This window comes from Perissodus microlepis, chromosome 7 (genome assembly GCF_051167445.1).
Source record: "Perissodus microlepis isolate ML-2025 ecotype Zambia chromosome 7, ASM5116744v1, whole genome shotgun sequence".
Taxonomy (NCBI): domain Eukaryota; kingdom Metazoa; phylum Chordata; class Actinopteri; order Cichliformes; family Cichlidae; genus Perissodus; species Perissodus microlepis.
In genome coordinates, this window is record NC_140467.1 from 1,946,879 (window position 1) to 1,973,776 (window position 26,898).

At 41.4% G+C, this 26,898-nt stretch overlaps 1 protein-coding gene across 1 annotated transcript in view; it reads left to right on the forward strand.

Moving 5' to 3' along the window:
• cdh13 (cadherin 13, H-cadherin (heart)) overlaps nucleotides 1–26,898 on the forward strand; it is a 396,226-nt gene that overhangs the window by 155,623 nt on the left and 213,705 nt on the right. Inside the window, exons 4-6 of the mRNA XM_084932749.1 lie at nucleotides 6,614–6,721; nucleotides 25,202–25,207; nucleotides 25,727–25,879. Of these exons, the coding sequence (XP_084788875.1) occupies nucleotides 6,614–6,721; nucleotides 25,202–25,207; nucleotides 25,727–25,879 (267 nt within the window). The remainder of the gene's footprint in view (nucleotides 1–6,613; nucleotides 6,722–25,201; nucleotides 25,208–25,726; nucleotides 25,880–26,898) is intronic.

The following is a 26,898-nucleotide window of genomic DNA, read 5'->3' on the forward strand; positions in this document are numbered from 1 at the left end:
TTGTGTTTTAAGGGACACGTAATTGGGCCGGCATGCCGATTTATTATTTTCTGCATATGCACGCGTACCGCCGACACCAACATAAGTTAGCTGATCTGCGTATTAGGCGAACGGACTAATTGTCTGGCTTTCCTGCATACGGTATGCAAGAGTTTATTCCACACTGAAAAGTGTAGCTCTTGCCTGTCACCAGTGGCTGATGGTGGCCTTGATATTATCCATTTCTCACCAGGTCTCCAACACATTGTCAGCAATGAGTAATGACACGTCTCAATATAGCACTGAGAGTGAAAATGGCAGAATGGACAAGGACATGACTTTCCTGCCACAGTAACTCTGGGCTCGGATGACAATGACAAAGGTTCTGTCTTTCTCTCCCTCACACACACACAGACACACACACACACACACACACACACACACTTACTGCGGTGCAGCATATGAGTACACGTGAACACAAACTCACACTTTGTTGCCGAGGACTAATCAAGCATATTTTTTCTTGTCGTGACTGTTTCAGATCAGCACGCTGAAATGCCCTAATGATCATGTGAAAGGCAGATAGGGATGCAAATGCGTTGGATCAGCGTTGATGGTGCAGCAGTAAATTACGAACACATCACCACGCTCTAAGAACACAATTTATCACACATGTATCAGGAAAGCAAAAGGAGAAAGTGAGAAGAAAAGCTATAGTGAAGTGATAGGAAAGAATGAGTGAGATGGGCATAGTGGCAGGTCTAAAGGTGAGAGCGAAGAGAGTAGAGCTGCGAGTTTTCTTTCCCAGAATACCCCGTGGTGAGCCATTCCCAACTCGGTGAATGTGCCGCTCACCGTGCTCGCATTTCACCGTCCCGTTCCACCTGCAGAGCATTGATACATTTTAAAGCACCATCGCTCCTTCTTCATAGCCACTGTATCTCAGCTCAGCGAAGGCGTGGATTTGACAGCATGATTTATCTTAGCCTTTACTCTTCTAACCTGCCACTAAAAATACCTCATGGTGTCTCTTTGCCTCGCAGCTCCTCTTACCCATCTTCACAAATATCACACAGCTGTGCACGATGGGATTGATGCGTTCATCCCAAGGCTTCGAACTCCGGCCAGATTTCTACACGCAGTGCTTAAAAGTCCGTAAACTTGCTTGTGCACCGCTCACATAAATATACACACACACACCACTGACTGACTGTAATCCTTCATACTTTTGTGCAGTGTTCTGTTTAACAGTTTTAGGTCAGGTTTTTGATTTCTCTCTTTGACATTTCAAAGGTCATCCCCCAGTGGATTTGATAAGAGTGGCCATTTCAGAGACCACTCGCTGTGTCTTTGGTTTGTTCTGGTTGGGTTGTGTTTGTGATTACTGTTTCACTGTGTGCTTTCTGAACTTTGTAGCTGGGGTGGTGGAGCGGCGTTGTGGTTAGTGATGTGAGTGTTTGGCAGATGAAGCCAAATCATTGTCTCCGAGTGGTTCAGTTTTACCTCTTCTGTTTCCATCATGCTGACAGAGGTGAAAGCAACAGCATCGTTATTGTCAGCTGAGAAGCAGTGTAAACGTGCAGAGACCTCACCTCAGCGATCAGGCACGGGATTATGACTGCGACAGGTGATGTGAATAACACTGATTTATTTTCTCTTCATCGTGGGACCTGTTATGGGTGGGAAACATTAGGGGGCAAGTGAAGAGAAAAGAAGCTACACAACTTCAGATCTAGTGGAGTTTATCTGGTTTGTGGTGGTCCGAAGAAGGAACAATGGCAAACAGTGGCAGAGTCGTAGGTAGTCAAGGCAGACTGATGCACATGGGAATCGAAGGCTGTCCTGTGTGGGCCGATCTGACAGATGAGCTACTGTAGCTCAAATCTTCCCCCCAAAAATGTGAAAAGTTCTGATAGAAAGGTCACAGAATACACGGTCCATCACAGTTTGTCGCCTAAGGGGGCTGCATAGCCAAAGGCCAGTCAGGGTGCCCATGTTGACTCCTGTCCAATGCCGAAAGCATGGCGCAATGGAAGACTGCTGAATCGCATTTTCTTTGACATCATGTGGATGGCCAGGTGCATGTGCATCGCTTCCAGGGAACACGACAAAGGATGCAAGCCAGCGAAGGCAGTGTGATGCTTTGGGCAATATTCTGCTCTAAAGCCTCGAGTGCTGCTATCCACGTAGATGTCACTTTGACATGTACCGCCTACTTAAGCATTGTTGCAGACCATCTACAACCTTTCATGGAAATGGTATTCACTATTGGCTGTGGTTCCTTTCAACAGGATAATGTACCGAGCCACAAAGCAAAAACAGGAACGGTTTAAGAGCACAACAAGAAGTTTGAGGTGTTGATTTGGCTTTAAAGGATCCATTGCTAACATCAGTAGTGGTTTTTGATACAGGCGACACGGGCAGTTGCATGGGGCGGCATCGTGGAGGGGGCGGCATCATGGTCATTTTTTTTCTTTTTTCTTTTGCTCGCACCCATGCTGCATTGCATAGGCACCAATCTGTTTTCTATCGCCGATTTGCGGGGTCGCGCTCCATTTGCGAGGTGCGCCTGCCGCTTGCCACCAGTAGCGGTTTTTGATATGGGCGACGTGGGCGGTTGCCCAGAGCAGCATCGTGGTGGGGCGGCGTCACGGGAAAAAAAGAAAAGTTGCTCGTACTCAGCTGCCCCGACATCACGCCAGCGCATTTTGGGGATGTCATAGGCATCGGTTTTCTGCCGCCCACTTGCTGGGAGTAAGGGCGCCCTCCGTTTGCGAGGTGCGCCTCCTGCTGCTGTGCTGAAGTCAAAGCAAACTTTATTGTCATCTCCTCTATATACAGTACAGTATCGAGATGACGAGGCTCCAGTTACAGCAGTGCAAGTAAACAAACAATATATATAAGAAGATTAAGAAAATGAATATACACTTTAGAACTCGGGATAAAGGGCTCAATAACAGTTTAAAATTTATAATTTACAATTTGATGATTTAAAGTCTCACACACAACTAGTCGAAAGAGGAAGGGGGGCGGCTGCTTTTAAATAGAGCACATTTCATTCATAATGTTGTAAATCCAAGCACATCATGTATTCATGATATGAATCCTGGTTTGTGCGAAATCCCAGAAATAAACCCTCGACAAAGTGAATCTGTGAACTAAGGTGTAGGTTTATTAGGTCGTGTTGTGGTGATCCTCAGGTTGGGGGTGTTCATACTGGAGTGCAACATTAAAACCAAGATGGACAAGAAAAGTTCAAATCCATCAGGTGCTCAGTTTAGAAAAAATAGAAAAGAAGAGGAGGAGAAACGAGCAAAAGATACAGGTAAGCAGATGTGTGATTGGATAATGGCAGGTCATCCTGAACCAATCAGAATCAGAATACTTTATTAATCCCACTCTGTTTGAGTGAAAGCCTCGATGGGTCAGGGCTGTTCTGGCAGCAAATGGGTGATGAGCAATATGTTTTTTTGGCAGGTGGTCATAATGTCATGCCTGATTTGCGTATATGCTGCCATATCTTTGTGAACTCATTATAGTTGTGCACGCTAGGTTAAAAAAGAACAAAAGCAAATAAATAAATAGGATATTTATATTATAAATGAACTCACAAAAAATACATGTTGGTTTTTGTACTTTTATATTGAAAAAGTGTTACCATTTTAACACTTGCTCAGTCGAGGTTTTTATGTATGTGCGCTTTCCTTTGACTGTTATCGTTCTATCATTTTTATAGACAAAGTTCAATGTCGAAGTCAAAATGAAATCTTGAGGTGGGGGTGTTGGTTGTTGTGGATGTTGGCATTGGAATAGTAAGTTTTGTTCAAAGCGATACTGAATAGTAGGAACCTTATTACCATCTGGATAAAAGACTAAAATTCAGCGTTGTACTTTTTCATTTAGCCACTGTTTAATTAGCTAAATCAACAAGTTAGCTAGTCAAGCTAATCAGTTTACTAGTCTGCCAGCTGGAGTTTGGAAATGCTTTTTTCTCCTGGAGGTTTAACTTCTCAGTATTTTAGTGAGCAACTGCAACAACAATATCAATAATTTTAGTTAGGTTATAAGAGATGGTCGTGTGTTTTGTACTAGACTGCTCTGAGGTGAACTGGAAACAGAGCCAACAGGTTTATGAGGGATTAATATAGAGATTGAAGGGAAGCTCTGACAAAGCAGAAGTATAATCTATATGAGAGTTTTTTCAAGTGACTTTGGTTACAATGCCAAAGACTCGAAGAGGAAAAAGTCCAAAATATTATTATAGGAGGTATGTAGTGTGTGAGCTGACGCCTGACAACCACAGCAGCATGTTGATTCTTTGAGCATGAAGTAAGTCCACATCATGCAGATCACGATTAACGGGTCATTACCAGTGAAATATGCACATCCCTTAGTTGGATCATGACATACTGAGGACCAAACGAAGCCAAAAGTGTTCGTTGAGCTATTAACTTATAAACAAACATAACCAACATTTTGCTAATATCCGTTCTATTAAAAGATCCCAAGATTTTGGCTGTATCACATCATATTTTATTACTAATACTAATCAGATTTACTAAACCGTGTTCGCTTTCCCAACACTTTGTGTGTTGTAAGTAAGTAAAACTTTATGTATATAGCACCTTTCTACATAAAAGATCACAAAGTGCTTCACACAAGGATGACAAAGCATAAAACAAAACAGACAACAGTCAACAAAATGCAATTCTAAAAAGATGTGTTTTTAGTTGTTTTATGAAAGAAGCTACTGAGTCCAGAGATCTTATGCCCAGTGGGACAGAGTTCCACATTCTGGGAGCCACAGTGGCAAAAGCTCTGTCTCCCTTAGTTCTCAACTTTGTCTGATGAATGAAAGTAGACCCTGGTCACATGACCTAAGAGGCCTGCTATGAACATAAGGCTGTAGAAGCTCAATGATGTAGGCAGGAGCTTGACCATGAAGACCTTTATAAGTCAGAAGCAGAATCTTGAAGTGGACTCTGAATTCGACGGGGAGCCAGTGCAGCTGTATTAGCAACGGTGTGAGTACTTCGATGTTTTGGTCAGAACTCTTGCTGCAGCGTTTTGAACAATCTGCAGACGCTCCAGGGAGTTTTAGTTTAAACATGTAAACAGTGAATTACAGTAGTCCAGTCTTGATGAAATGAAAGCATGAATGACAATCTCCAGTTCAGTGCGAGATACAATCGCACTTACTTTGGAAATGTTTCTTAAGTGATAAAAGCAGGACCGAACCAAAGATTTGACGTGAACATCCAAAGTGAGAGCCGGGTCGAAGATTACCCCAAGGTTCCTGATAGACGATTTCACAAATGTTGCAAGAGGACCAATAGCATTCATTATCTTAGGTACATGTCTGTCAGGAGGACATACAAGGACTCCAGTCTTTCCTTTGTTGAGTTGGAGGAAGTTGTCAGCCATCCAAACTTTAACGGATTCTTAGCTTAGAAACATCTTGGGGCTTGAAAGAAATGTATAACTGGATATCGTTGGCGTAGCAGTGGTAGCAGATGTCTTTAAAGGGGCTCAAAATGCTGTGCTGGTGGGGAAGTAGATATATTAAGAACAATAAAGGCCCCAGCACAGAGCCATGTGGCACACCACGGGACAGGACGTGGAAGATGACCTGTACTTAGAGACTGCCACAAAAAAGTAACGTTCATACAGATATGAAGAGAACCACTCTAAGGCAGATCCAGATACACCGACCCAGTATTTCAGCCTTTCATGTAGGATGTGATGGTCAACGGTGTCAAAGGCCGATGTGAGATCCAACATAATCAGAACAGAACATTTTCCTGCATCGTTTTGCATCAAAGTAATGCGTCAAACAAATGTGTGAGCTCCTCGGCTGAAGTCCAGGTGTTCAGGCAATCGGTGAACTGCCCTGCCGTGATATTTCATCACTGTGTGCTAGCAGCCTAGGTTACAGCTTCCTGGGGTCATTTCTAGGCATTATTTTCATCAGAGCAGAAAGAACTGCATCCGAGATTTCAAAAGGAAAGGGAGAATTTTTCACTATATTACACAGCAAAAAGCATGTCTTTGTTTACAGCAGCAGGAGGGTGGAAGATAAAATTAGATTATGCTATTGTGTTCTCAAGAGCAAAAACAACATTTCAGATGGGCTCCTTCTGCTCGAACAGTTCAATTACTTTACCAAAACCGTGCCTTTGCTCATTTCTTCACTTTTACCATTTCTTGTCAGCTTTGTTTTGAATTTGCTTTCTACTTTTCTCTCCCATCCTTATTTAACATACGGGCTGAATACATATAAATAAAGAATTTAAGATTTAGTGAGAGCAGCAGAGTTTTCTCAGAGACTATGTCCTTATCTCCAAATGTGTAAGGCATATGGTGCTGACTGCCAGATGCAGATGTTCAGCTTGTTTGCATCATATGTTATATTTACAACTCTCCTTTATAAAAGGAAAAGAAAGAAATTTCTCTAAGAGTAGCTGTATTAACAGTTTTATTGCATTCAGTGCACACTTAACAACTCGCTATGTATGTTTGTGTGTTTAGATGTTGTTGTGGGGTTTTAGGGTAATTAAAAATGTTGATAGACATTATGTAGCTATTTCAGTTATTGCCAGTTTCAACGATATGGTTTCTCTTCTGTGTTTTGTAGGATATCGTGGGTCAAAAGCTGCCGTACAGATCTAAGAGATCCCTGCTGGTTCCTAATATATCTATAAGTGAGAATGAGCGAGGTCCCTTTCCCAAGTTCATTGGCCAGGTAAGGAACACATGCTCCTATCATCCCAGATACAGCCATTGTTTAAAGTGCATTAAATAGCAATTTTAAAAGCATATTTTTCATAAAAAAACACTAAGGCAGATTTTCTTATTAATTTACTTTCATGTATGGAATAAGTTGACCTTTGACCTTTATAGTGTTGTTTTTTTAGACAATATATTCATATTTTACAGTTCTTGCCAATATTCTTTTTTTTTTTTTGCCTGTCCCGTTTGGCTCTTTTGCATCAGAATTATTGTCTAAAGGTGAAGAAAGATGCCCAACGGATTTACTTTACCAAATTGACCATCCCAGCCTTGCCGTAATGGTCCATTTGATTCACCTTTTATTGTTTATTTTATTTTCACTTGCTGAATACGGGACAGACTTGACGGGAAAGAAGGGGAGAAAGAAAGAGGGAAAGAAAAAACAGCTGAGAAGAGGGACGGGGGAGAAGGGCAAAAAACAAACCAACAAAATAAGCAGAGAAAAAAAAAAATTCATATATCGATCACCTGGATCACCTGTTGAGAAAGAAAAAAGAAAACAAGCAGAAGAAAACAAGAGTAATAGAATAAACAACATCACAATGATATATGGGAATATGACAGTAAATAAATATTATAAATATAAATACTAAATATTAAACATTATTGTGCAGCACGTAAGATCGACAGCACACAGTGTGCTTTGAGGTAGAAGCCAAAAAGGGTGTAGTTTGTGTGTGTGAGCACCCGTGTGTACACCTGTGAGCATGAGTGCGCTTGTTTTTAAAAGGTTCCTTCATGTAATGATCTGTTAGAGGGTGTGGGGGGGCCACAGCCCCGTCCTCCAGGGCATGAAGCAGGTATGGAGGAGATCAAAACTCCAGACATCCAGAGGCCCCCAGAACACAAGAGACCAAGGAAGACCAACAGAGGGGCAGCTGCGCCACTGTCCCAGAAAGAGCTGAGGAGAGCCCAGATGAGGGGTCACTCAGCAGCCGCGGAGCAGAAGCCAGGGGGGGTTGCAGTGACGTGCCCGTGAGCTCCGCCGGCAGCCAGCTGTGCCTGAGTGACCGAGCCCCAGGCCGAGAGGCCGAGGGCACCCCACCTCCGAAGTGGCCCGAGCGAGCCCCAGGCTCCAGGCCCCAATAAGCAGCCACCAAGGAGTGAGCCGGTGTGTACCTGGGCGCCCATCCCCAGACACAAAGAACCACCAACGCACCGATGTCTGAGGGAGTCCGCCACCGGCAGGGGAAGTGGTGGTGGGGGGAGATAGGCCTCCAAACCTTGGAGGGCCTGAGATGTCCCCAGAGAGGTGGCGTAAATGTTCTTGCCAATATTCAACGCATGTAGGAGTCATTTATCCTGCACACAGTCAAAAGCAGAGTAATTACCAGAATGAGCTGTTTTTAATTGCCCACTTGTCTGCTTTATTTTGACAAGCTATGGTGATTTAAAAAAATGGTAATCAGATTATTATTGTTACATTTTTGAGGGAGATTTGATGTGTGAAAATTAATTAAATTGTGTAAATACTTTCTTTAATTAATGTTTATAAAATATTAATTGCATTAAATGTCGGGGCCTGTTGTTAACATTTGGAGCACTAATGCCACGCGCTTGTGTTTATTCTGCACTGACATGGATGTTTTTTTTTTAATAAATATGGTTACTTGTAACCACATAAAGTGGAGACGTTTACCCACCAAAAAGCTGTTTTTGCTGCTTTTGAAAATATCCTTTCATAACAGATGTTTACTGGATGACATGGTTTTATATTTAAAAGCTGTTGTTGTTTGAGAAATGACTTCGTAGTCAAAGAAGTCGAGTTAGTTCTTTAAATGATCGACGCAGGTGGAGCGTTTTATTCTGAGGTCAAGTATGACACATGCCGCCATGTGGAGAGGAAGGTAAACCAGATGTTCATTTTCATCTATAGTTTGTCGCGCTCGGATTTCGGTTTAAATGCTGATTTTCAGTTTATTAAAGAACTAACAATAACATCCTGACATGGAGTGACTTTCATGTGTTTTGGGCCCGATCAAAATTCTTGACAAAATAATAAAAAATTAAAGATTTTTTGTTTTTCAGATTAAAGCGCTAAACTATTTTGATATATGTATAAGTGTTGCAGCGTAACATGTATCTATAAACTATATATATTACAGTGTTAGTATTTGTGTAATAATGTTTTATGACCTTAAAAAATGTAAAATGGCAGTTTTAAAGTTAAAGTTGATGTATGATAAAAGACCTTTCAAACTCGGCACATCTCTATCAAATAAATAGAACTAATGAATAGAAAAATAACAACACATTTTCATACAATCTATTCTTGGTGATCAGTCGTTTTTCTTATCTGTAATTTTATTATTTTACATCCTTTTATCAGCTTTGGACCCTTTTTGTAAAGAAAACTCTGATACATACATAATCTTCAGTTATGGGTCGAGTGTGCAAAACATTTGCAAACATCCCTGAATTTAAACCTTCATGTTCACAAATGTGAAACGTGTGTTACAGAAAAAAGTTTACATTTGGACTTTTGGTAAATTCTCTCCGCAGCATGTTGCCTGATTCTTTCATCACAGAAAAAAAGTGTGTGTCCTGGTGACAAAGCAAAGGTGACACAGCTGATTACTTGTATGGGAGATTAAAAACATTAATAGCTCCTCCAGTTTCTCTCTCAGACGTGTTTTATTTCACTTTTTCACATGCAACATGTAAATCACTTCACCTGAACCCCGCAGAACAAACGATCAACCAAAAGTCAAACACTTTGACACCTGTGTAAGGTATTTATATTGATCTGTATTACAAAGCTTTGATTTATGAGCTTTGTTCTAAGGCTGGGCACTGAGAGATCATCCACTCAATGCTCACTCAGACTAAAATAAAAAAGATATCCCTCTCTGAGCCTTGCACATAACAGATAATTGTGCCCTGGAGAGCATAACCACGGCACAAAGCCCGGCTCTACCCCTCATACTAATGCTGTGCTCAGTATGGTCCCTGTAAAGCCTGGAGATACAAGGTTGGACTGGACCAAGTGTGTCAGACCATCAGGTGATACTTTTGAGGGACAACTGTTGGCCGTGGGATCGTGCAAATTTCTTGCCTTGCCAACAGCAGGAAGATAAGAGTCAGCAGAATAGAGTAATCTGTATGGGACACATTATTTCTGCAGTATGCTCTGGACCTGACTGGGCAGAGCGTTAACCAGTGATACAGGAGGAGCAGTTTACCCTGCGCAGTACTTACGCATTCAAACGAGCAACAGGAGCATTGTGCCTACATGACATTCATTATTTTCTCACTCTCTTCTTCCACTGGGATGCCTTAACCGTCCTTCTAGTTTCCCAATTCCTACTTCTCATCACTATTTGTGCATTCCATACATTCATGCCTGTACCCCTTCATCCCTCAGCTCTGCATGAGAAGACAGGCTAATGTTGGCTATTTTATCTAATAGAAGCTATGTGTTGGTGACTTGGCGGAATTGATTTTCCACACCAATAGCTTTTCTTCTTCTTATACAACCGTACTACTTCCATGTGGCAGCCATTCATTTTTCATCCTTCCTTCTTCCCTCTGAGAGATAAGCAGCAAGAAGCACTGAGAGGAATACAATTTGAATGTGTAGTGTGTGCATATGTGCACATGTGCAATGTGTGTGTGTACTTTGGGGGGGGGTCAGCTGTCAGCAGGGCTCACAGGGGAAGGCTAAGAACCTTGTTGTTTATGTCACACCTCCTGCTAGCTGTGGAAGTGTTTTGATACAGAGGTCTCCCCCCTGCCCTCCCTCCGGAGCCCTTAAAGAGCTCACACAGCAGCTGGAACATGAATTGAAACAGATATGCTTAAACGTTTCTCTTTGTAGATGCCACTTCAGTCTCTGCTAATAGGACCATTTTTAGACTGTTGTATTTAGGAAGACAAGTCAGTCAAATCAGCCCATGTGGTCTAAATGCTTCTTAAAGGGTCCTTTTAATTTTTTTAATTTTCATTTTTTGCCTTCTTGTTTGGGATTAAGTGTGAGTCATTCTGTCATGTGGGGATAGAAGACTGATAAAATAACTTCAAGCTCCAGGGAGAAATGTTTTCCTCGACCTATAAATATTAGGGGTGCAACGATACTCGTATCGATATTGAACTGTTTGATACAGTTCGGTTCGGTACGCATATGTATCGAACAATACAAAATTTTTAATTTATTTTATCAACTTTTCTTCTGACGATGCTGTCTGTGTTGAGAGCTCAGTGGATCTGCGTTCCACTACTCCGCCTAGGCTGCACTGTCGAGCGCAGATCCACTGAGCGCAGCGCAAGCTAGCGAGACAGAAGCTAAGCTCGCTGCAACATGGCAAACTGAACCTCCCCCACCCTCATTCAGATCTGGCCTTTGGAACTATTTTGGTTTTCATGTGACGTATGACCCTGAAGGTAAGCGCGTCATGGACAAAAGTCAAACAGTATGTTGGATGTGCCACGCAATGCTCAATTACATTGTTGGGAACTAGTGTGTTAGCGCAGTTAGCTCGTTAACGTGTTGACGCCGTCCAGCCCCACGCACGGGGCGATCCGCGGTAACTCGTTAACGGAGATTTGTCGCGTTATGGCGTTAACGTCATTTCAACGAGATTAACGCTGACAGCACTAGTTGGAACACAACGAATATGACTGCACATTTACTCCGACATCATCCTAGTGCAAAGACAAGTGGAAGCAGACAAAAACAACAAGCACGCATGCTACAAACTTTACCCGAGTCATTTAGACAGCCGTTAGCACAGGATTCTCCTTATGGGGACCTGATATGTTTAATATGCTGCTGAGAATATAGCCCAGAAGAAGCGTATAGTATAGCTTTTATTTTGGAAAGAGACATTTCTCTGTAATAAACTCTCTTTTCCAAAGAGGAGTGATTCCTCCATCAGATAGATTTATTATTTTATTACTTTGTTGTTTCAGCAACATTACATTTAAAAACTGTTCTTTTGAGTTAAAATATATATTTATAATTTTAATAAATGACAAATTAAAAAGGCATGAACATTTTTTTTTGTATCGAAAAAATATCGAACCGTGAATTTTGTGTATTGTTGCACCCCTAATAAATATGTATACAGTGGCTTGCAAAAGTGTTCGGCCCCCTTGAACTTTCCCACATTTTGTCACATTACAGCCACAAACATGAATGAGAAGTGGAACGAAAATCATTCATGATTCCAAACATTTTTTCAAATAAATAACTGCAAAGTGGGGTGTGTGTAATTATTCAGCCCCCTGAGTCAATACTTTGTAGAACCACCTTTTGCTACAGTTCCAGCTGCCAGTCTTTTAGGGTCTGTCTCTACCAGCTTTGCACATCTACAGACTGAAATTCTTGCCCATTCTTCTTTGCATAACAGCTCCAGCTCAGTCAGATTAGATGGACAGCGTTTGTGAACAGCAGTTTTCAGATCTTGCCACAGATTCTCGATCTGGACTTTGACTGAGCCATTCTAACACATGGGGGCCAAATACTTTTGCAAGCCACTGTATATGGGCCTGGGAGCAAATATTTCTCCTCTGAACATGCCCAGACTCAACCTTACCTCTTCAACTTTGTCTCCAAACTGCTCAACCCGACCTGTCCCTCTAATCTAATGCAATCTAATCCAATCTTGTCCAGCCTCATCAACTCTGACACCTCCAGCTCTGCCTCCTGTCTGTTTCTCAGTGCCCCCATCTCCAAACCTAACAGGTAAATTGTTAGTTAATCATAACAGGTAAATTGTTTCTTTCAGACAGAAGGATTTATTTATTTATTTTTCATAAACTCCTTATTTTTCAGCCATTGTGATTGCTGCAGTATTAGTTTTTGGCAGTTTGGTAAGTCCTCCTGTAAAAGACTGAAAATACAGTTTTTTATTGCACAAAAACTAACAAACAGAAAAAGTATTGTTGTGTTTTTGGAAAGTTGGGATTTTTTCTGGGTTTCTGTCTCTTTTTTTGGCTCTCGTTTGATCGTCCAGCCAACAGCTTGCTCCCGTTTTGAGCGGTTTTCCCTTTATCTAAGGGATGTTTCAAATTGCAATTCTCCTAAAGCCATAAGACCCCATTAAATCTGGTTGGGAGCCAATCACAAGTGATGACCAAAGGAAAACAAACTGAAATTTGAACCCTGGGAAACACAGGATAGAATGTAATTGAGAACCAAGCAACAAAGCTGTACTGGACCCAGCGTTTCAAGTTCATCTGTCTTTTTCTGTCACTGGAATCTGTTGCTGCTCCATGAAATAAAAAGTTGTTTTTTCCGTAATGGTGTAAACAATGAGAGGTGGTGGATTGGCCAGATGCTGGCAGATGTGTAAAAATAACTCAGTTGTTTTGTGGTGGCTATGGCGGAGCTTCCACAGAGTCAGTAACATTAGCAAGTGGTGGAGGCCAGCAGGTGGATGAGGGAAAGGGAAGGCGGGAGGAGGAGAGACCCGAGGCGGCCGCTGGTCCCAGTGTCAGGTGAACTTCAGGTAAGAAGTTATGACCTGCAGTGTATCTGGGTCAGATATAAACCAAGTTTAGATATAATTTATTGTTGTTGTGCTGACTTTTTACAGTCAGTTACAATAACTCGTACTGGGTACTAGCTAGCACTACGGAGTTTCTATACAGCTGGGTGGGTGCTATGATGTTATTGAACTTTATTTTGTTCATAAGGTTAGTTAGTAGAGTTGCCAACCGTCCCGTAAAAAGCTGAATTGTCCCGTATTCAGAGAAAATATTAGGCATTTTGTATTGAGGTGAAAAGGAGCACAGTTTGTCCCGGACTTCAGCTAGAATTAAAAAAAGACACAAAGCTGGAGTTATTCTGTCGTTATGCTGTCAGCTGCCTCTTATTCTCTCATTCTCCCCCCTCCCTCTCCTGTTGCTCCTTCAATCATGAAACTGATCAATGATCAGCTGATCGTCTCTCTCGTTTGTTTATCGCCCACTTTGCGCCAGAAAGAGGAAACCAGCGGATGTCGCGCTAAACAACAGCAGCACGTTTAAGCTTGATCAGCTGTTGTTAGCATTTTTTAATATCACTTTCTAGTATCAGCTGATGTTTGCTGGAGCCACAGCTGTAAAGCTGCTGGTTATGATGTCGGTTTGGATATGTGGTGAGAGGGAAACATGCAGATGAAACCAGGAGATGTCCTTACTGAATCATCAGAGCTGTGATGGAGAAACAGGTTTACCTTTTAGGTGACATGAATGAGTTGAAGGGAAGTTATGAACTGTTTCTGAGAGACAAATAACACCAGGATCCTTTTCTAAGTAGCTGACAGCTGGTAACTGTGCAGGGGCGGGTCTAGCAAAGTTATGGCAGGGGGGCAGGTAGGGCATTAACAGGGAGAGGGGGGCACAAAGAAATACTTTTCTTTCTTATTCTCATTTCAAATGTCTCGCTTTTTACAAAATCTTATAACAAACGTTTTCATCTGATGTAAAATGTATAGAAATCCATTATTGTACATAGTAATATTTTTTGAGGGTCCCATCATAATTTCTTCAGAAATAAGTACTGTATATGATGCCAGTATTTTCCCACATTTTCTAGATTCTGCACCAGTACTGTGTGTAAAATGCCATCAAAAAGTCAATTAAGTTTTATTCTTTCTCACCTGTCTTTCTGTCTCCTTTCACTTTTTAAAGGTTGCCATGTTAGAAAAAATATTTTGCCCTGCCATGCTGTTTATTGATGTGGTAAATAAATAGTTTATGAAAATATCACTAAATCTGTCATTTATCAATGTTAATATTCAGTAATGATCATGTCTCACCTCTAGTCTTCTCTGTCTTAATTTCAGGTTTCCACCATGTGTTGTAGATAGTTCAGGAGGTTAACTGGACCAAGCAGTCTTTGTGTTTCAGCTAAGTACTGTTTAGAATACCAGAATAGGGAGGATGGTGTAGGTTTAAGTTTATTAGATTGATGCATATACCAACAGGACAGTGTACATCATTGCTGATGTTATGTCCCAGTCCAGCCCTGTCCACAGATATATAACCAACCAACCCAGTGACGTGATGTTCTGTACTGACCTAAGATGCTCTAAAACGGAACGCTTATTTCTTAAATCCAGCTTCGCAGACGGCATTAAATCTATGGTTGTTTTTGAGAACAGCGCTCCATCATCTTTATACATGTAGTATTTCACATCCACTTTAAAAGAGATAAAACTTACAGCGAATTAAGCAGAAAATATGTTTCTAATTGGCTCCAGGTCTGCATCCCAGCTGCTTGGACAGGCTCCGAGAAAGCAGTCTGGGCAAGTTTTGTGGTCCTAATTAGAGATGGACCGATCCAATATTACGTATCGGTATCGGTCCGATACTGACCTAAATTACTGGATCGGATATCGGAGAGAAATAAAAAATGTAATCCGATCCATTAAATATCAAACAAGCACCTCACAAAACTTGCGACACGGCGTAAACTCGGATCATAACCGAGCAGTATGCATCACGTGATAGAGCGGTTGTGGCCTGTGAGACCTGTCAGCGGTCTGGTTGAATATTTGTAGCCTCGCTACCAAACCAGCATTTCATCTCGACGAAGTTTTCCCAGAGAGAAGTAAAGCAAGTGTGTAAGTTCATCTCTGAATGTTTGTAAAGCATTCCAGCGTTAAGCTTAACAACTGATATATGGAGCGACTGCCTCTCTCTCTCTCTCCTGCTGCTACTTCAATGTGAAACTGATCAATGATCAGCTGATCGGCTTTTCTGTCGAGTCCGTCTCTCTTGTTTGTTTTTGTCCCAGTTTGCACCAGAAAGAGGAAACCAGCAGCTGAACAACAGCAGCACGTTTAAGCTTGATAAGCTGTTGCTAGAATTTATTTAATATTACTTTCTACACCAGGATCTTTTTCTACGCAGCTGACGGCTGGTAACTGTGCAGGGGCGGATCTAGCAAAGTTTAGCCAGGGGGGCCGATAGGGCATGAACAGGGAAAAGGGGGCACAAAGACATACTTTTCTTTCTTATTCTCATTTAAAATATCTAGCTTTTAATAAAAAATTATCTGAATCTTACACCCAAAGTTTTAATCTGATGTAAAATGTATAGAAGTCCATTACTGTATATAGTAACTGTTAAGTCTAATATACCCTAGTAAGCTATAGTACTTTTTCCTTTGGGAAGGTACCATCTCTGCAGTTCTGTTGAAGAAAGATGTTGAATCTATTTAATTATTCTTGAAAAATAATTTATTTCTGTGTAGTTTTTTTCACACTGCATCAAATTAAAGTTGATTACGTCGATTAAGCATCATGAGGTGGGGGGTGGGGGGGTTCCCTTTTTTTTTTTTTTTGCTGGGAGTTTGCAACCCTATTAGTTAGGTTGCTTACTCTTTAAAATACCAGAATAGGGAGGATGGAGCAGGTTTAAGTTTATTAGATTGATCAGTTTTGCTGAACTATGAAATATTTTGGGTGCAGTGTATTTTTTGCATACAGGTATAACAGAATAGCTTTAGTGTTTGTTTTTTAAACTTGAGTATAAACTTATACAAAAAGCAGCAAGATATTTAAAAATCAGTTTTATGATTAAAAACACAATATATCGGATTCATATCGGTATCGGCAGATATCCAAATTTATGATATCGGTATCGGACATAAAAAAGTGGTATCGTGCCATCTCTAGTCCTAATAGAAAGTCTTTAAATTTTCAAAAAAGCCTTTATATCAGAGTGAGTGGTTAATCGTAAAATAAATACAAATTTATAGTCTAGAAAAGAAAAAAAAGGAGGAAGCTTCATTAAATACCCACCAAAGTCTCCGACATGTCAACATGGAGTCTCAAACCCTTCAATCAGCAGAGCAATCTTAACTTTTTGTGCTGTACTGAAGCTGTCAGTTATTCACCCTGTGTTTATCCTTCTTTACCTTTGGGTCCAGCTCGCAAATCAACTCAACGTGTCTACTCGACATGACAGCACCAATAAAGTTCTGCTGGTGAGAGGAATGAGGCCCCGGTTTGGTTGTAGCCTCAGCCTCAAACATAGTACAGCGAGTAGATGTTTCTGACACCTTTGTTTCATTGTTTCAGTGAGGAGCGCAGCCTGATTTGCTCTGCCTGTCAGTCTGTATGCGTCTGTTGTCTTTTCACCCTCTATCTGGTGTCTGTCAGCTGTAGTGTTTCTTCCTTTAAACTTTTGCATCTTTTCTCCAACCACTGTCTCCGTCTTTGTCTTCCTGTTCTTACATAAAGAAGCTACAATATCAGAAGAGTAGGCCGCCTTCAGCCCTCTCATCAGATCTAACTGATTTGCTTAATTGTCTAATGAAAACCACAAAGTTCTTGACTCTATCTCACCGTCTGTCTTTCAGCATGACAATCATGCTCGTTTTGGTGTTCGCCGACAGCGAGTTAAAACTATCTGACACGGACTTCCAGACACACAGAGCCCATGTGAAATCCATTTTGATGAGAGGGACTTGGAAAAATGAGGGGATGCAATAAAAACCAGATTTGTCAGCTGTGAACTACGTGAGAGATGCTGTCCATGTGTGAGCCTAAGCAAGATTGAAAGATTGGTCATCCATCTGCCTGAGAAAAACCGATGCAGGCAGCCAAAGCCCATCGAGAACACTAGCAGTTCCATTTTTTTCTGTTTTTTAAATAAAAATCCTATTTTTTTTCTGTGCTCTCCATTTGTTGGTGTGTGAACTTGAATGTCACAAACCTGTTGCCATGGGGAAAAAAATCACTTATAAAGGTAACAAGGGCACGCTAAACTGTGTGAACGAGAGTTTGTTTTCAAGAGCAGAATTTCCCATTACAGCAGTTCCAGCTGACCCTCTTAGCACAGTCTTGATGCTTAATAACACTCTTGTGTTCATGCTTCTTTTTTTCCCCACATGGGTTCCTCTTGATCGTTGCTCCTCTCAGCTCATTGTGAGTGGTTCAGATTGTATTGGCTGATGGGTAATGATTAGCAGAGCCCTCACTAACCAGTCAAAGCTGTTAATTAGCCCAACTGTGTTTCCCATCGTCCAGCGTGGAGGACTGGCCCTGCTCTGTTTGTCCGCGTCTTCACTAGGCCTTTCTGTCTCGTCCCCCTCATTAGCAGGCTGGAGTGGCAGGACAATCAGGCAAAGCGCCGTTTCGAGCTTTGCATGCTTGTACACATGCACACACACACTGGCGCGGTCCCAGGAGTCCTTTTATGGCTGGTGATTGTCATTCGCAGCTGGCTGTGTGACCTTGACAGGGATAACAGAAGCATCACTGAGGGATGCTACTGGATACTCTTCCTCTCTCTCTCTCTCTCTCTCCCTCACACACACACACACACACACACACACACACACGCGCGCACACGCACACAGGAGTCAGAATACTCCCTCGTTCTCCCTTAAAAAGTACAAGGACATGCGTAGTGTGTGTGGAAGGCTTTTGCATGTTAATGACTCAGGCTGATCATGTTTTCTTTAGACTAACTTTATATTAAATGTGTTTTTCATGAAGATATCTTTGTACATTCAGTCGTGTCCTGTGCATAGCCTATGATTCAGTATCCTGCAGAACCACCTTTAGCAGCAATAAGTTTAAATTATTTTCTGTTTGACTTTAACGAGTGTCTCACATCGATGGGAAGAATTTTTGGCCCACTCGACTTTATAAAATTATCCAGTTGAGGTTTGCTGGCATTTGTTTGTGCACAGCTCTCTTAAGGTCCCGCCACAGCATTTCAGTCAGACTGAGGTCTGGACCGTGGCAGGGCCAACGCAGCACCTTGATTTTTGCTGCTGTGCTTTCGATCATCGTCTTGTTGTACGACCCAGTTTCGGCCGAGCTTTAGCCTGACGTCTCACTCTAATCAGATGATGAACAAAGGAGTTCATAGTCAAATCCATGAGTGCAGCGTTCCCCTATGACTGCAAAACAAGCCCAAACCATCAGAATGTACTGGGCAGTCAGAATGAGGTGTTTGTACTGACATGCTGTGTTTTTCTTACCAAGCAGGGTGTGGTGCATTATGGCCAGACATCTCCTTTTTTAATCAAAAAAAACGTTGTTTCCAAAGTCTTATAAGTTTGCTCAAATGCAACTTTGCAAACTGTAGCTGTGCTGCAGTGTTCTTCTAGGAAACAAGAGGCTTTCTCTTGGTAAACAGCTTTTGAAACCAGCAACTCACTTTACTTTGGTCTTAACTCTACTCTCCTCCATAGCTGCTCGTCTCCTTACTGGTAGTGGGCGGCGTGTCTCTATCACCCCTGTCCTTGCTGATCTGCATTGGCTTCCCGTTAAGTACCGCATTCAATTCAAAATCCTGCTGCTTACCTTCCGAATTATTAACAATATAGCGCCAAGCTACCTCATTGAGCTACTTAGATCACACACCCCTACTAGAGCATTAAGATCATCTTCCCAGTCACTCCTGGTACTGCTGAGATCTCGGATGAAGACTAGAGATGACCGCGCGTTTGCCCGATTTATGGAATAACCTCCCCATCGCTGTCCGCGAGTCTGATTCCATCCATTCCTTCAAATCGCGGTTAAAAACCCACTTATTTAGCTTCGCCTTTTCTACCAGTTAACGCTTGCTTGATAGTTAGCTTAACGCTTATTCTTATCTTCATTTTTAATTTTTTTTGACTGTTTTATCCTCTACACTTAGCCTTCTTTTACGCTTTTATATGCAGTTCTTTTGCCGTCGTGTGTTTTAATGCCATTCAACCTGCTAGCACGTTTTGGTACCTTGCCATAGCCCTCATCCTTCCCTGTTACTTCATCTTACCCTCTTGCATGTTAAGCACTTTGGTACACCACTGGTTTTTAAATGTGCTATATAAATAAAGTTTGTTGTTGTTGTTCAGCTTTTTTTCTAGTCGTGTTCTGTAGTAAAGATTGACATCTAACATGCTGATCAAGGCTTATAATTTATTATGTTATTATTTTTTATTTGCAGTTTATCCGAGCGTTGGGGACTTTGGGGTAAATTTGTCGCAGCATCCACTTCTGGGTAGATTGTGGCATTATGTTAACGCACAGTTGAATGCTCCAGAGCTGCAAACTTTCCAAAGTTCTGTTTTTACAGAGGTGCTCACACCTGCTCATGATTCATTAATAAAGTGCATTTGATTAGCAGCAGCTTACTGCGACGGATAATTCCCACGGAAGCAGTAAGGCTGTACTCGGTATTTCAACTCCTGTTTCACATCACTAATCACAGGTATACAGCTACACACACCTATACAAGGTTTTATTCCTCGTCCACCCGACATTTTGCATACGCTGGTTTTAACACACCAAAACCAATCATAAACATACACACTCTGCTGTTGGTCTTATTGTTTTGCCGCTCATTCTTTCAACAAGCTGCTGTTTGGTGTTGCAGAGCAGCGGCACACCTCTTGTCATCTTCCTGCAGTATCACAAGCCCCACAGTCTTTCATGTATGCTTGGGTGGTAATGAGATCTGATAGAAAGAGGTGAGATTCTCTCATCAGTCCTCCTACACACACACACACACACACACACACACACACACACACACACACACACAGGGAGGCAGACTCAGTGGAGACAAAGCCACTGGGAGCACATTTCTTCGCCAGCATACATCACAGAGAGTATGTGTCATGTGCACAGTAAATTATCACGCTGGTGCCCCACAGAGACATCGTCTAATCAGTCTAAACTTCTCCTGACACTTCAGCTACTCTCCAGCTGAGGTTATTGTACCTTTATCAGTGATCTCTCCCTCTCCCACAGTCCCTACATCCGCCTCTCTCACTTATTCTCTCCTCATCCAGCCTCCCTCTACAACTGTTCTTGTTTTTCGCTCCACTCCCCCCCCACGCCTATCAAAGTTTGATGCCAAGCCATCTGTGAATCCAACTAATGTTGCACCTCATTCTTTTTCACTTCTCTTCATCTGACCCAGTTTGTCACTCTCTGCAGGTGCTGGCTGTCACTGTGATTACAGACCAGAAATATCTCTGTCTTTAATGACAGCAGTGCCGCCTGTTTGAGTGCGTGCAGTGCTGGGTTTTGTTTTCGCGTTCTGTCCTACGAAGACGACGTTTTACGCCGTTCTAATTTTTAATATTGACATTTTTTTAAAGAAAAAAAAAGAAAAAGAAAAGCCAAGAGGAGATATTCTCAGCATGCGGTGCTTATTCATAAAAAGCTGCCTACTGCTAAGCTTTTTTAAAAATGTGGATGTTTCTTTATGTTTTAAAAAGAAGAAGAAGAAGCACAAGAGGAAATGGAAAAGGATGACTATATAAAGAAATATTGATGCTTAACAGAAGAGCTAGGATGGACATATTAGAGAGAGTAAGAACCGGGGGACCAAGGAGCCTTAGAGCGAGAGGGAACAGAGGGAAAAGATGAAGCAGGACATAGAGATAAATGGCAGAGAGCTCTGGAGAGGCTATAAGCATTTCAGCTTCATCTGGTGCAGGCTTGTAACGCTGTAGTCTCATGTCCCATGCTCTTTCAAGTGGGAGTAGAAAGGCCTTCATTTTAGCTGCTGTCCCATTGAAGTGTATTCTCATTAAAGGCAGCCTCGTGGCATTTCTCTTATCACAGGCACCATACAGGGTGACCATTTAGGTCCTTGACACAGCGACAGTGTTGAGGCCCAGAGTGCTGACACTGGTGATGACCCTCGGCGTGCTTCTGTGGCATTTAGAAAGAACAGATTTATAGAAGTGATGAATTTCAAGATGTTTTCTGAACATTTTTGTGTGATTTACTTTATTTATTTTTGATAAGCTTAAAAAAAATACACAACGTGAGGTGTGAGCTACACTGATCCATAAGATGAGACAGGAAATGAATCATTCAAATGAAATCACACACACACACACACACACACACACACACACACACACACACACACACACACACACCTTATCTTTACTGTTTTCTAGTCGCTGTATACAAACTTGCCAAATATTCTCAATTCCTACAAATCTCTAATCACTCATTAATTTTGGCCAATGAGGTCAGAAGTATCTAATTCTATATCCTTACCTTTTGGGGGTAATGATTTCTAGAGCTTTTAAAGTTGTCATGGTTTTGACAGCCTGGTTCTGGTACGTGTGGGGTCACAATGTTTTGAACAGAACATTTGTGAATATGCAGTGTAACCCCATAATTCATAAGAAATATGAAGATGTAACATACCGTATTTTCCACACTATAAGGAGCACTTAAAATCCTTTAATTTTCTCAAAAATCGACAGTGCGCCTTACGTATGAATTCTGGTTGTGCTCACTGACCTCGAACCAATTTTATTTGCTACACGGCGCTCAAAAATCTGTCAAAAATGTTTTGGTACGACTTTAGTAAGCTATGAAGCCGCACCGCTTGATGGATTGTTGGAGCATTACGGCTACCGTAGTCAGGAGCCTCGTGGAGTAATCTATTCAGCGCCAAATCACAACAACAGTCGCCTCAAGGCGCTTTATATTGTACAGTAGATCGTACAATAATAGATACAGAGAAAACCCAACAATCATATGACCTCCTATGAGCAAGCACTTTGGCGACAGTGGGAAGGAAAAACTCCCTTTTAACAGGAAGAAACCTCCAGCAGAACCAGGCTCAGGGAGGGGCGGGGCCATCTGCTGTGATTGGTTGGGGTGAGAGAAGGAAGACAGGATAAAGACATGCTGTGGAAGAGAGACAGAGGTTGATAACAAGTATAATTCAGTGCAGAGAGGTCTGTTAACACATAGTGAGTGAGAAAGGTGACTGGAAAGGAAAAACTCAATGCATCATGGGAATCCCCGGCAGCCTACATCTATTGCAGCATAACTAAGGGAGGATTCAGGGTCACCTGGTCCAGCCCTAACTATATGCTTTAGCAAAAAGGAAAGTTTGAAGCCTAATCTTAAAAGTAGAGATAGTGTCTGTCTCCTGAATCCAAACTGGAAGCTGGTTCCACAGAAGAGGGGCCTGAAAACTGAAGGCTCTGCCTCCCATTCTACTTTTAAATACTCTAGGAACAACAAGTAGGCCTGCAGTGTGAGAGCGAAGTGCTCTAATAGGGTGATATGGTACTACAAGGTCATTAAGATAAGATGGGGCCTGATTATTTAAGACCTTGTATGTGAGGAGCAGGATTTTGAATTCTGGATTTAACAGGAAGCCAATGAAGGGAAGTCAAAACAGGAGAAATCTGCTCTCTCTTTCTAGTCCCTGTCAGGACTCTTGCTGCAGCATTTTGGATTAGCTGAAGGCTTTTCAGGGAGTTTTTTTGGACATCCTGATAATAATGAATTACAGTCGTCCAGCCTGGAAGTAATAAATGCATGAACTAGTTTTTCAGCATCACTCTGAGACTAACTTTAGAGATGTTGCACAAATGGAAGAAAGCAGTCTTACATATTTGTTTAATATGTGCGTTGAAGGACATGTCCTGGTCAAAAATGACTCCAAGGTTCCTCACAGTGTTACTGGAGGCCAAGGTAATGCCATCCAGAGTATGAATCTGGTTAGAAACCATATTTCTAAGATTTTCAGGGCCGAGTACAATAACCTCAGTTTGATCTGAATTAAGAAGCAGAAAGTTAGCGGCCATCCAGGTCTTTATGTCTTTAAGACATTCCTGCAGTTTAACTCATTGGTGTGTGTTATCTGGCTTCATGGACAGATAGAGCTGGGTGTCATCTGCATAGCAGTGAAAATGTATGCTATGTCTTCTAATGATGCTGCCTAAGGGAAGCATGTATAATGTAAACAGAATTGGTCCTAGCACTGAACCCTGTGGAACTCCATAATTAACCTCAGTGTGTGAAGAGGACTCTCCATTTACATGCACAAATTGGAGTCTATTAGATAGATATGATACAAACCACTGCAGCACAGTACCTGTAATACCTACAGCATGTTCTAATCGCTCTAATAGGATGAAACTCTTCAAATAAGCCATTCCTCTGCAGATGATCAGTTAGCTGTTTGACAACTACTCTTTCAAGGATGTTTGATATGAAAGGAAGGTTGGAGATTGGCCTATAATTAGCTAAGACAGCTGGGTCTAGAGATGCTTTTTAAGTAAAGGTTTAACTACAGCCAGCTTGAAGGCCTGTGGTACATAGCTGATTATTAGAGATAGGTTGATCATATTTAAGATTGAAGCATTAATTAATGGCAAGACCTCTTTGAGCAGTTTTTTAGGAATGGGGTCTAAAAGACACGTTGATGGTTTGGAGGAAGTAATTATTGAAGTTAACTCAGAAAGATCAATTGGAGAAAAAGAGTCTAACTTAACATCAGTGGTACTGAAAGTAGCTGTAGATAATGTTACATCTGTAGGATGATTATTGGTAATTTTTTCTCTAATGATTAACATTTTATTTGTGAAGAAGTTCATGAAGTCATTACTAGTTAACGTTAAAGGGATGGTTGGCTCAACAGTACTCTGACTTTTTGTCAGGCTGGCTACAGTGCTGAAGAGAAACCTGGGGTTGTTCTTATTTTCTTCAATCAGTGATGAATAGTAAAATGTTCTGGGTCCTAAACTCCGTCATCTTCAGGTCCCAAAGTCAAACGAACACTGCAGCATCACTGAGAGTTACAAACTGTCTAAATTCTTTCATCTTTAATAAAATGATCAGCGTTGCTGCTTTACCAGGTGTAACAATTAAGTTTAACATCCAGGCATCCATGAAAACAGGATTTATTACATTTAACAGAGTTAGAAGTTAGCAGGAAGTTAGCTCGCTAGCTTCCACCTAACCATGATATAGCATGTTTTGACTGAGAGATTTCTGAGAAAATTCAAACGTACAGCTCTGCTGTCACTTCCAACATAAGTGAAGACAGAAAACTAAACGGCAGTGATGTTTGTAGGGTTACTGAAGTTGGGCTAGCTGCTATATAATGATGTGCTACATGATCGCTAGCTACACAGCTATGTTAGCATAACATAAACACAGTGAAGCTGGAGGATGAACGCTAACTTTTTTTCCACTCGATAAAAGTTAACGTGAGGATTCCCGATGGTTAGAGACAAATGCAATCACATGGCAGGATGCTGTAAACGGACCAAACTGCAGTCAGGAGAACAACTGAGATAATCCATCCACAATACGAGGTTAGTCATTAATATACTGCAACAACATGGGAATAGAGCAGCTGCAGAGGATTCGGCATTAATGAATCAATCGTACGGAAGTGGAGGAAGCAAGAAGGAGCCGAGTAAAGTTTGACTTATCTGACTGCCTTATGGGCCGAAAAATATGCTAATTTATTCCTTTTTATTTTATTATATTTTTTTAATATATTATATTTTATTGTATTTATTCCTCATTTGATATATTGACGATGAAGGTGGTGTTTAGTTATAATAGTGTATAATCCAGATAATCTCTCACTTTTTGCCCTTTCAGGAGCTTTAGTAACTGTTGCTAAATTTGTTACTAAAATGCTTTGTTCTCTCTGTTTTTCTTTTTCTGCACCGGCCTGTTCCTGTTCCTGGGGTACCCGCTCATGCTGCCGGCTATGACAGACTCATGTGAGTGCCTCTATCCAAAAAGCACCGGGGTCAGATCATTCCCGCCTCAGAAAAAAGAACCGTGAGCCAACTAGATTGGCAGAATTCCTGAAAAGCATCACTGCTTTGTTCACAGTGTTTAATTTAGCGTTTAGTTCAAAACCTTTTTCCTGTGACCTAAATAACAACAATAATAAAAGCAACAAAACGTAACATTTTCACTTAATTATTAAGAAAAACTGTTTTTTATATGAATTATTGAACTGTTCCACTTATATCACTGGAATCTGATGATGCATGTGCAAGCGGTCGCAGCAGGCCTCCAGTGCTCAGGGAAATGATGTGAAATTTCTTGTTTCAGATGAGATGAATTTACCAACTGATGAAATTAAATCAAAGTCTGTTATAAAATTTTAATTGGTAGTTATCAGGGATTTGCATCACCATTGAAGCCTCTGTAAGCTTCTTTTACTGGAATGAATATGTGTGTGTGTGTGTGTGTGTGTGTGTGTGTGTGTGTGTGTGTCCATATGTCTGCAGCTGATTTCAACGGGGGAGCCAAGGGAGCAAATATTCCGAATGACAGGCCCCGGTGCTGACCAGGATCCCAAAGGTCTCTTCACCATTGACATGAATTCAGGAGCTGTGTCAGTCAGCCGCTCAGTGGACCGTGAGGCCACAGACTCCTACCAGGTCAGCATGTGCTTGATCCGTGTTCAGATCTGGTGGTTATCACTTTTTCATTGTTTCACTGATTCACAGACTCCTCCACACATTAACTGTCACTTTCTTTATTTCTCTTTTGTTCTCAAGTTATTAATACGTTTCAATAGTTCAAATAAAGGTTTCTTTAGTGTCACACTGACACCTGGAAACATACAACAATAAAAAAATATCAGAATAATTATTATTAGTGTTGGTGGTATTTGGATGGTCTTTGTATTCAGGCAGTTTGTGCCATCAGTCAGAAGCTTGAGGTTTCTTTTATGTTAAAAGAACGTTAGAGTCTGTTTGAGGTGTCCACTAGTGTTTCTGCCCTGGGGGGTTTCAGCCTAACGAAAGCCATCTCCCTTAGAAAGGAAAAGAAGACACTGGCAGAGAAGCTCTGCGTTTTAAGTCAATTGATCTTATCCTGTTTTCTGAAATCAGGCATAAGTGAGGGTGTTCAACTGGGTGCAAGCTGTTGATAAGCTAACTGGATTTTTTGAAAAGCCAGAAATAATTCACTCTGTAAATACCAACAGATGTGAGGGGGGCGCGAGCAGGACAATTAGAAACCCTGATGAAAACTCACATGCAAGCTGACATGCACCATTTTTTTTCTTTTGCACTGCTCAGTTACACGTGGGCAGTAAAACACAGTGGCTGCAATCTGCTTACTGACGAGAGCATCCAGTGATTTAGCTTCCCTACAACCGTCTCCTTAAAAACATGTATATAAAATATCAGTTTCTGTATTTCGTGTATAAATGATTCCAAATAAATGATTGCAAGTATATATAGCAGATTTTCACACGTATAGTTTATTTGCTCTGAATCACACAGAGGAAAAACTCCAAGTGAACCAAAATCATTCGCTACAAACAACACAAGAACGTCCAGTCCACATATGTGTCTGCGGCCGATCAACAGTACAGGAAGAAGATGCTGTCATCCTGACTTTAGCAGAGCATGGCTAGTTGCTGGCTTGTACAGACTGCTTCACATCTATA